The sequence below is a fragment of the Hipposideros armiger genome, unplaced genomic scaffold, assembly GCF_001890085.2.
Source record: "Hipposideros armiger isolate ML-2016 unplaced genomic scaffold, ASM189008v1 scaffold_49, whole genome shotgun sequence".
Classification (NCBI taxonomy): Eukaryota; Metazoa; Chordata; class Mammalia; order Chiroptera; family Hipposideridae; genus Hipposideros; species Hipposideros armiger.
This window is the reverse complement of record NW_017731399.1, coordinates 1,518,612-1,529,657: the sequence shown is the minus strand read 5'-3', so window position 1 is coordinate 1,529,657 and position 11,046 is coordinate 1,518,612. Positions and strand designations below refer to the sequence as shown.

General features: G+C 44.3%; 1 protein-coding gene across 1 annotated transcript in view; it reads left to right on the top strand.

Moving 5' to 3' along the window:
• The first annotated feature begins 2,522 nt into the window (after positions 1-2,522).
• IFT43 (intraflagellar transport 43) overlaps positions 2,523-11,046 on the top strand; it is a 79,066-nt gene continuing 70,542 nt past the window's right edge. The window contains exons 1-2 of the mRNA XM_019640266.1: positions 2,523-2,624; positions 5,328-5,417. Coding sequence (XP_019495811.1) covers positions 2,568-2,624; positions 5,328-5,417 — 147 coding nt within the window. The 5' untranslated portion in view covers positions 2,523-2,567. The remainder of the gene's footprint in view (positions 2,625-5,327; positions 5,418-11,046) is intronic.

Sequence of the window (11,046 nt, the reverse complement as noted above, 5' to 3'; positions counted from 1 at the left end):
GCCAACTCTTAACCAACGCGCCACACAGCTGACCCTGACAAATATTTTTGATGTTTACTATATTCCAGGCACTGTGCTAGGCTCTCTGGATATGCCAGTGAACAAAACAAACAAAACCCTTGCCCTACTGGAGCTCACATTCTAGAAGTGGAGGTGGGGCAGTGGGGAGGGCAATAAACTAAATAAATATGTAAACTATGTAGTATGATAAAAGGTAAGTGCCATGGTAGAAAATAAAACAGGGAGAAGGATAAGAAGTGTGTGGGGGGGAAGGAGGGGAGAGAAGGCGGTTGCAATAATTTAAAATAGTTGTTGCAGATTTAAATCAGAAAAGGGCTCACTGAAGCCTTTAAGCAAACTCTTGCAAAATGGGAGGGAAAATTATTAAAGTTATTTTCTTCTGGATGCCAGCTCTACTAAATCAGTCTCCTGGGGCCCTGGCATATGTATTTTTAACAAACCTCACAGGTGAGTCGTGTCCAGCAAGGTTTGGAAGCCACTACTCTAGGCCTTCTTTCTGCTCAGAGTGAGCACTGTCACCTTTTTCTTTCAGGAAGTTGGGGAAGAAGTGGGAATGAAGGATTGGAAAGCGGTTGTAGGTGGTGGTGGTATGGCTATGAGATCACAAGAAATGAAAAAATCCAAAGATTAATTCCTTCTTCCTCTTCTGGTGCCAAGAAAGAAGGGATTCATCAGAGCCTACATTTTATCCATCTTGGATATTTATCAATGAATGTTTCTTCAGATTAAAATCTAATAGGGTATCCCCGGTGAGAATCAGAGTTAGTGAATGAAAGATCTTAGGGGTAATCTCTAAGAATAAGTACAAGAGAGGAAACTGGGGTCCAGAGAGGCTTTGCCTGGCGACACAGGTAGTTGTCAGTAGAGCTAGATGAGACCTCCACTCTTCTGACATCCAGGCAATGCTGTTGCTGTCATAAGAGCTATAATGCACAGCCCTACCCAGTAAACATGTGGATGAATGGTTGAACTGAGCGAAATACTGGGTGTTTAAGAAATGCTTGTGATCCAGTTTTAAGGCTGCTACTTCCACTCCCATGTCCTTGCTTTTAGGCAGTAGCCATCTAGGCCTTATCGCCAGTGTGATATTGGGGACATTGCTGATTTTCAGGGCCATGAGCCCATCATCTGGGAGTCCCAGCTGACCAGTACCACAGACCCTGCCAGTGGTGTTGACTTGGGGGTCTTTTATGGAGAGTCAATGAAGATTCAACTCACTTGCCCCATTAGGCTGGTGAAGGGGTTCAGAACTGTCCTCCCCAAGATGTGCCACTTGAGCATGTGAATTATTTTGAGCTGAAGACAATCGAGACCCTGTGGTCTCATGATAAACTTTTATCTCTCCCTTAAAGAATTTAAATTAGAGGCCTTGCCCATAATAAGAGTTTATCACCAGAAATAACGTTTTATGTCTATATCTACTATGTCTATCTATAGGGCAGGGCAAACCTCTAATTACTGAAAATCTGCCCTTCTTATCGTCATGCAAATGATGCTGGTCCCCTCTGAAGCTCCAGTGTGCCTCACTTCATCCTTAGCTCAGAATGTCACATGTACCTCATTTTCCCTCTTTGTCTCTGAACTTCTCATGTAGGTGGGGGGTCTCTGACTTGCTCATGTATATGGGGTTCCCATACTTAAGTATGTAATTAAATTTGGTTATTTTCCCTTTGTTAATCTGTCTCATGTTGATTATTAGGCCAGCGGAAAGAAGCTAGAGTAGAGGAAAGCTTCTCGCTCCCCCACACTGGGAATTTGGGGGATATCTTCCTCTACTGGCCTAGGAGAAAGGCTGGCACCCAGTAATTTGTGCTGGAGAAAAATACTCCAATAATACGATGTCAGAAAGGCATCTGGTTCTGCTGTTTACCACGCAGGTGATTTTCCTCAAGCCACCTCTTTGCACCTGTGTCCTCAATTGTTGACTAGCTATATTACTCTTGTTCACTTTATGGGGTTGTGGGAGGAATTATTTGACTTTTGAAAGTTATTACTACTCAGGTACTTCATGTGTTAGTTCAGCCTCTCTGTAAACTTTTTGAAGGCAGAGATTCTGTATATTGCATTTTCCGTTATAAACCATTTATTGACTCCTGACCTCTTGTCGCCTGTTTTCTCATCTGTCCAATGGAGATAATGCAACTTATCTTGCTTCCCACACGAGGTTGTTATGCCCTTCACATGAGTCAATAACTGTGAAGGTCCTCTGTGCGTTGCAAAGAGCTATACAAATGGGAGGAATCAGAATAATTGGCTACTGTTAATAGTGGTGATTTGCACTTAATAACGTCTGTATTTTTAAAAGGACTAACATTTTTTCACTGTCCCAGAGGAGCAGCCTTAGCGGGATTTAATATCTGGAGGTTTTCTTCCGGGAGTTAAGCACGGCAGGTTTAGGAAATACTTAAGTTGGAGGATGGCATATGTATAGAATCCATGAACAATGCGGCTAACTCTTTAAATATTGGGAAGGAAGGGCGGAGCCGTGGTCAGGGACGCCACTAGGCAGCTCAGTTTCCAGGAAGTGACGTAAGGCGGCTGCAGAGATGGAGGACTTGCTGCTGGACCTAGGCGAAGAGCGGCGCCGGGGCTCAGCCACCCACGTGAGGACCGATGCGGGGGTGTTGGGGCCGGGATTTAGCGGGTGGGGAGGAGCGTAGCCGCCGGCCCCGGCTTCCCGGAGGCGCCTCAGGGCGGCTGGGCCGGAGCGGCCGGAGCGGGCAGGCCGGGAGTCGCACAGGGGTGAGGCCGCAGAGGAGGTGGCTTCACCCGTCCCGCCCCCGGGGCAGCGGTGGGCTCCGCTGCTGGCCTGGGCTTTGCTTTCTTTAAATCCTCAAAAAGTGAAAAACAGATCCCTGCCCCGCCGGCCTCTGAGACTGGTGGGAAATTTCCCAGCTTCTCTCCGCTTTCTGGAGCCCCAAGTGCGAACTCCCCTAGAAAGGACAGTTCTGAGGGTGACTGGAGGGGCCCCGACCAGGGTCGCACTTGCACCCATCCTAGATCTTTCCCTTCGGACTTCTCATGCCAGAAGTTCACCCCCAAACCGCACTGTTTTATGCGTGGAAGGCAGGCAGTTAGACGGGGAGGGACTTGCTTGCCCTTGACTCCCACGGGGAGGTGGGCTGTACCTCAGCTTTATAGTTAAAGAAGTCAAGACTCAACGTGGAGGTGCTGAGGCCCAGAGGTCAAATGGAATATAAAGTTGTTGCGTGGGTTTAAAAAAAGGTAACCTCTCAGAACCTAGGTTTCTTTACCTCCAGAATGGAGATGTTGATATCTACTTCAAGGAGTTGCAGTGAAGATGAAATGATATAATGCACGGAAAATGTTTGACACAGGGCCTGATATATGCTGTTATTAGAAGAGGTTAGCTGCTGCTGTGATTTACCCAAAGCTGTAGAGGCCGTGAATAACCGACCTGTATTCAATATCCAAGTTCAGTGATTTTTGTTTTAACTCTATCACAGCCGTAAAAGCCTTTTTACCTTTAAAATCGTCAAGATTACATTTACTGAAAGATCGAGCCACGTGACAGTTCTTTTAGTTTCTGCTGTGGAATCTCAGTGCTTTGAAGTGCCCTGATAGCACCCAGTTGCCCTCCAAAGTACCAGAGAGGAGCACCTCTCTGAGGGAGATCTGAGGGGCGGGAGCAAATTGTTCTAGGGTGAAGCAGGTTGCTTGACTGACCAAGGAGAATATTAGGTCTCCAGGCCTTCCTGATAGCAAACTTGTTTAGTACCTGGGGATGTACCTATTTAATATCTATTTAGTTCTTCGTTCATTCTTGCAACAAGTATTGCTCGAGCCCCACTGTGTATCAGGCATTGTCCTAGCTGCTGGAGATAATAGCAGTGAATAAAACAAAGTCCCTACCCTCATGGGGCTTACGTTCCAGTGAGGGAAGATGGACAATAAACAGACTATACATTTAAAATATATAAAATCGGGTAGTATTTTTTTCTACCAGCCATACCTGTGGATTTATACAGGGTCTTCAGAAGGTTTAAAACCTTAAAATGCTTAATTATTAGAGAAACCATGTGTAAACGGCATTTGAGGTAAGATCACTGAATTTTTGTTTTAGCACAACCATTGCATGTAGTATGCTGTATTTAGAGACCCAATGCCATGATAACTGGAAGAGGGCAACCACGAGTGAAGGAATGGGGTTGTCTGCCATGGGTAGAAAATGAGCCACTTGTTATCAGAAAGTTTATTTCCATCATTTCCTGAAGCCTAAATGATGGATTAAAATTTGAAATGTGGACACTTTATAAAGGGTGCTTATGCTGCTCCCATGTAACCCCTTGCAAGTTATTGGTGCAGTCAGTTCTTAGAACATTTTAAACTGAAATTCCATCGTGGTAGAGGGACAAGAACTCGAGGTTTGAGGACAAGAAGATTTTACTCTTAGCTTTATGTCTGCCACTTAATTGCCTTCCTGGGCCTCAGTTTCCTCATTTGTAAAGCGATATCAGTCCCACCCAGTCTCTGTCATTGTGAGAATCAAAAAAAGCTACATCAAATAAGATCTAAAAGTGTTTATATTATGCTGTGTTTTTTTTTTAAGGCCAACAAATAAAAATATAACTATTTCGCCACCCACTAGTGTGCCTAAATAAAGTTTTGTTTATGTGCTGGAAAGCATTTGAGATGCAGAGCCTCCACCCTAGGAGGACTTTGGGAATCTGTAAATGGTTCATTTGATGACTCAGAGTTTGAAGTGTTCTGATTTCCAAAGCTGATGTCTCAAAATTCTTGTAAGAGATTTCTCTTAATGTCTGTAAGTGGAAATCCAAGTAGTGTATACGTCAAAGCAAATACTATCTGTATTGCCCTGGTGGTAGTTGCCATGGAATTTACGGATTCTTTCCCAAAACTGCCTTTTTGATAACTGTTTTCACACCAAGCTACAGCTTTGACATTCGTCCTTCCTAAAATCCTGCAGAGGGACATGGGAGCCTTGACCACACTCTTCCCTGAACGGTGGCATGAGTTCTCTGCCCATTCCAGAGGAATTGCTAGCTGAATTTCTACTAGATCTAGTAGAAAAGATCTATGGCAGTTAAAAGAAGACCTTGTGGTCATTAACCCATGAATTTCCTATTCTTCTACCAAATAGAACTGACTTCAGTTGCTTTGTGTTAAGGGTTTAGGGCATTTTCTAAGAATATATTCAGGTTATTCAAATCCCATCCTCCATCATGTCATCCTAAATCTAGTGCTTGCCTGCCTTTCCCGAATTCCTCTCCTCATAGCTGCTCAAAGATGTTTGGGTCAGCACTGCCCCTCATTTCTCTTTACAGGGGGCCAAGATGGGTCGCCGAGCTCAACAGGAGTCAGCTCAAGCCGAGAATTACCTCAGTGGCAAGAATTTTTCAACTCCAGCTGGAGAGGTGGGCGTTAAAAATCTGAAGAAATGCTCTGTGAAGAGTTAGCGATTACTTAATGAGCAAAGATTTGATATTTCGTATTTCTTCTCTCTAATGCCAGCTCTCCCTTCTGTCTTGATTTGGGAATTCCCTTCCTTGGCATTTGTCCTGTTGGTTAGAAATGAAAAAGAAGCGTTTTGTCGTTGATGCCAGAGTAGTGTCTGTGCATTGCTTTATATTCTCAGTGAAGAACTTGCTTAAGTTAGCTGAAGTTTTGACATCCAGTTGAAATCCAGGTTTTTATTTCTGCTGAATAAATGCCAGTGAGGCATGTTGGTGACGTCAGGTTAGATTACACAACTGTACGTTGGCTTTCAGTGGCGTCCTGCGCTTTCTACAGTTTTCAGGCAGGAAGGGGATGGGTACTGGCCTTACTTTCCTGGAATCTTTTCCTCTGAGTGGCCTGGAATTATGGGAATTTATCCAGTTTATTTGTGGAGGGCGGGTAATCCTGATAAACAATACTTTTAATGGTAGGGCACTAGTTTTGGCAGTTTGCTCAGAGCCCCTATTGACCTTCCTCTGTCCATTTGAAAAAATTTGGCCCTTTTCAAGAGTCAGCTTCAGAGAACCCCCTCTATCAGCTCTTCCTGACGTCTCCAGGCTGCTGTGTGGCTCTTTCCTCTCAGTTCCCACAGTACCTATTATAGGACATCATGATTTTTGTTTTATGTCTGTATGCCCCACTAGACGGTGAGTTCTCAGTCAGCAGGAACCTGGCTTCTCAGCTGTCTAGATCGTGCGCCCATAGCGGGTTTACAGCAGATGAGAGGCTCTCATCGAGAAGCCTGTTGGGCCAGGACAGGTACATGAGCACAGCGTGCTGGGGACAAGACACAGACACGCTTTACTTACATATCACATATAGAGGCATATTCACTTTTATTGGAAATAAGCTCTCCATCATTTCTTTAAATGCTCCACTTGGCATTTGAAAGATCAGTTGATCTTTCCTTTTAACACTTAATGTAGAACTGTGAGTACAGAGAATCATTCCTCTAAGGGGACAACCATGCCAGCACAGAAAAGTTTGCGGCTGACCCTTGGCCTCATTGCCTGAAGATGGTGAGAGGGTGGGTGGGGGGATGGTAGGAGGCCACATGTCCTTTCGAAAGGGGCAACCACTACCTAGCCAGAGCTGACTGATGCTGTGGGGGAATGCCCCCCCCCCCAGTGTTGCTAGATCTTCTGACTTTCCAAGAGATGCTGGCAGTCTAAAATTTTATATGAAAGCAACACATATTTAGAGGTTAGCAACTAATTATAAAATTAAATCACTGTATGGGCTAGATTAGGCCTGAGAGTTGGCAGCATGTGACTTTGGAGATAGCACCTCTATTACAGTGCTTATTGCATTGTATCCTAACAATTTATGAGGCTTCCTCCTAGGATAAGAACTTTTGGAAGGCAGGGGTTACGTCTTAACCATTGTACCCCTTTGTTGATCACAGTGCCTGGCACAGAACAGGCATGCAGTTGACACTGCAAAAGATAAGAGTGGTGAAGCATGTAGTGTGTGAATGGTGCTCTTAGACGCTGGGTAAGACCGTTACAAGGTGAGGGGTGGGCAGATGGTGGAACATCGGAGGCACAGCTATGGGGGCTGGTAGTATAATGGAGGGAGATAGTGAAAGGAGGTGTACCAGCCCCGACCTGGGATCTCAAGGAGCTTGAATGCAGTAGTGTGTGTGTGTGTGTGTGTGTGTGTGTGTGTGTGTGTGTGTGTGTGTGTGTGTGTATATATATATATATATATATTTTTTAAAACTTTATTGGGGAACAGTGTGTTTTTCCAGGACCCATCAGCTCCAAGTCAAGTTGTTGTCTTCAATCTAGTTGTGGAGGGCGCAGCTCACTGGCCCATGTGGGAATCGAACCAGCAACTTTGGTGTTATGAGCCTGCACTCCAACTACCTGAGCTAACCAGCTACCCCAGTAGTGTACATCTTTAAAGAGCAAATGGGCAAGCAGATGATTGGATTAATGGAAATGTATTCTTGGCCTCGGGCCACTTTAGACTGTGCGTCTAGGGGGGTCCATCTGAACACGAGATCATTTATTAATTTATTCAACAAATATTTATTGAAGCTTACTGTGTGCCAGGCACCATTTTAGGGGTTGGCATAGTTCAGTGAACAAGAGACAGGATCCCCTGCCGTCACGGAGCTTGTATCCTCGTGATGATTGTCAGTCAGGAAGACTAACTACAAGTCTACTTAACTGTGAAGGAGGTTATAGCCACCTGTCATGGTTAGGTCAGTGAGCCTGTGATGGGCCAGGATGTCCTGGCATGACCTGATGGCCTTGAAGCCCTGTGTGCCCCCCATGTCAAATCCTAGGCTGGGGTCAGTAAGCACTGTTCACCCACCCATCCCCTTCCCCTTGCCTCTCCCAGGCAAGAGTCAGTTCTGTGAGCACGTAACTCCCAAGTTACAGACTGATGAACCTTGCGGGGTTTAGTCTTTCCGGAATACTTTCTTATTTCCTCAGAGACATTTACCTTTTTTTTTTTTTTTTTTTACTCTGAACATTAGCATTTTTCTGGGAGATCATGATGAAAAGTCATCGTGTTCTTCGCCCAACTCATACATCTGACAGCGAAATGCCAGTGAGAATTCCAGGACTCCTTCTCCCCCTGGGTTAATCAAGGTTTAAAGCAGTGTGGGCAGCCTCCCCCGGGGCCAGATGCTCACTGCGCTGTGTGGGACTTTTTGGCTGTTTCTTTCTAAAATTAGATCCCAAGACTTGTGTGTGTGCCCATTTACATTCCGAGCGTATTACTTGATATATTTATTTTTGTCCCCTCGCTGACTATATTCTAGGATGAAGCTATTCATGAAAACGTAAATATGGTACCTGGGGGCTGTCGGACAGATTGGAGTTTCTTTAGAGTTAAGTAGGAATTAGTTCAAACAAGTGATTATTTTAAAGCCAGCTGGTGGAGTCGGGAGCTCTGGTGAAGAAAACAGATGTGGTCTGCTGGAAGAGAGAGAACACAGGACTTGGCATCGGAGGACCAGGGCTTTCGATGGTTCTGGAAATTAATTGCCTGAATCTTGAACAAGTTCTCTAATCTCTCTAATCATCCATTTCATTGTCTGTCAAAGGGCGGTAACAAAACTACCAGGTGGATGTGGGGATTAAGTGAAATATGCATTTCAAAGCACTTTAGTAAATTGAAAAGCATGGCAGAAACATACATTCATTCATTCATTCAATAAATGAGTGAATAAATGAGTATGTAGACAGTGCTTTGCTGCATTTACTAAACGGCCGCTAAGACGAGGATCTGAGCTTGGGTCTCTTAGAACTGATTTGGAAGGCTCTCCAGGGGCTGCTACTCGTTTATCCACAGATTGACCAGCAGGGGACCCAGGCAGTTTTTGTGCTTTGTGGGTGCAGTGGGCGTTCCTTATAAGAGAGGGTGAGAGCATAGGCCTTGGGGCCGTACAGGCCTGGGCTGAAATCCCGGCTCTGCCACACATTAGTTCTGTGATTCTGAGCAAGTTACTTAAACTCTTTAAGCCTCAGTTTTCTCATTGATTAAATGGGGATAATAATATTACATACTCCAAAGGGTGGCCAGAAAGAAAATATGAGATAGTTATGTAAAGCCCTAACACAGACTGAAACAGAAGTGTCCAGTATATTGCTAACCCTTATTATTTCTCTAGAACTTGGGTGTTCTTTTTATTTTGTTTTAACCCTCACTGCTAAGGTTGAAAAATGGGTGGCCTTCAGGCTGAATTTAGCCTGCAGTTGTGTCTTGTTTGATCTGTACAGAATTAAATTTTTTTCTAACTTTGTGGTTGTCATGTATAAATTAGGAAACTTCTTGTGAAAATCCAGATTTGGGGCTTCTCTTTAGAAGCAGAAGTTGTGGCACAGGGGGAATGTTGGGCTGGTTTCCCCTCTGGCAGCAGTTGGCTGGAGTTGGCTGGAGCTCAGAACAGTGCTTGCTTACATGAGGCCTGGCCTCTCTATTTCACCACTTACTTCAGTACACCTGCTCAGATTCACTCACATTTGATCTGCCTGGCTCCTATTTCCATCTGAGTTTCAAGCTCCTGCTCGTTTAGGGTGGATTGATTTTCAGGTATCCTGTGTGTCTGTTGGTGTTGAAGTTGGCAACATGCATCAGAAACTCAACCCTAGTACTTGAATGGAACAGGCATGATTTTTCTGAGAGCTGGGAGTCCAGAGGAGGGCAAAGTAGGGCGGATGTGGTCACTGGAAAATGCCCTGCATCACCCTTGCCCATTCTAGCTTCCTGCTCTGCCGCCTGGAGCTTGTGACTTACTCTCATGGTTGCAAGAGAGGGGATAGTTGAAGAGTTCAAGGTGCATGCCGACTAAGTGTGTCCCTTCTTACTAGGAAAACAGTAGCCAGAGACCTCACCAAGTAGATTTCTAGTTACATCTCATTGCTGACAACTGGGTCTTCCAACCACCTGAAGTTGCAAGGGAGTCTTTAACTGGGCACATGGCCACGCCCATAGCATTGGGGTTTTGGGTTCAGGAGAAGAGATTGGCTATTGAGTAGGCAGTTTGCACTGACATGTCAATTTTTTAAAAATATAACTTATACAAAGTTTTTTTTTCTTTTTTTTTGATAGGCTTGGGTATGAAAGGGAAGAATTATTTTTAGTAGCAAAAGAAAAAAACCCACATTCCTTTCCAGCTTTCTAATCTAAAGTTGTGTAGAGTTCAGTGAAAAATGATATGCCCGAAGTTGCAGGATGCCCGACTGAGTTGCCTGTGTTGCTCTCTTCTTGATCTTTTCCTTCTTCTGGTTCCCTCTCCCCACTGGGGACTTTCTGCCTGTAGGGAACCTGTGGCTAAGTCTTCACTCTCTCAGAGAAGAGGAAAGGACTCTTAGTCATTCTGTAACTTTCAAAGAACTTTTTATTTTACTGATTAACCAGAGCGATGAACTCTTCATGCAAGTTTCTTAACTCAGAGTCGATTAGAATCATGCCTACTTCTTTAGCGTTGTTGTGAAGATGAAATTAGATAATGCACAGAAATTAAGTAATAGCTTAGTGTCCTGTGTAGAGGAACCTCAAGAACTGCTAAGCACTAAGAGAGTTTACGACTGCACTCTTGTGGTTTTAGGCTTTTTTTTTTTTGCCACCTGTCAAAATTCAGGCTTGGATGTCTAGACTCATAGTTCAGTTAGCAGTTTGGGTTGGCATAGTTACTGAGAAATTTACTGGAAGGTGGTTCCATGATGAGTATCTACTTGTCTGCAGCATATAACTTTCTCTGGAGAGACCAGCTCTGAGAATTGAACTGGATTTCTCTGCTTGAGCCCCCTCCCACCTTCTGTCAATTCAAATGATGTTCCTCTTCTACAGCTACTTTAAGAAAAGACCCAGACACTTGCTTTTTATTTATAATTATTTTTTTATTGTTAGTTTCAGGTGTACAGAACAATGCAATAGTTATCCTTTTCACCCTCACAAAGTAACAACCCCCCTTCCCCCATGTATTGCCCTCCCACCCCTGATATCATGCTTATCTATTACAATTCCATTGACTCCATTCCCACACTCTACTCCACATCCTGTGACTATATGTATATATAATTATAG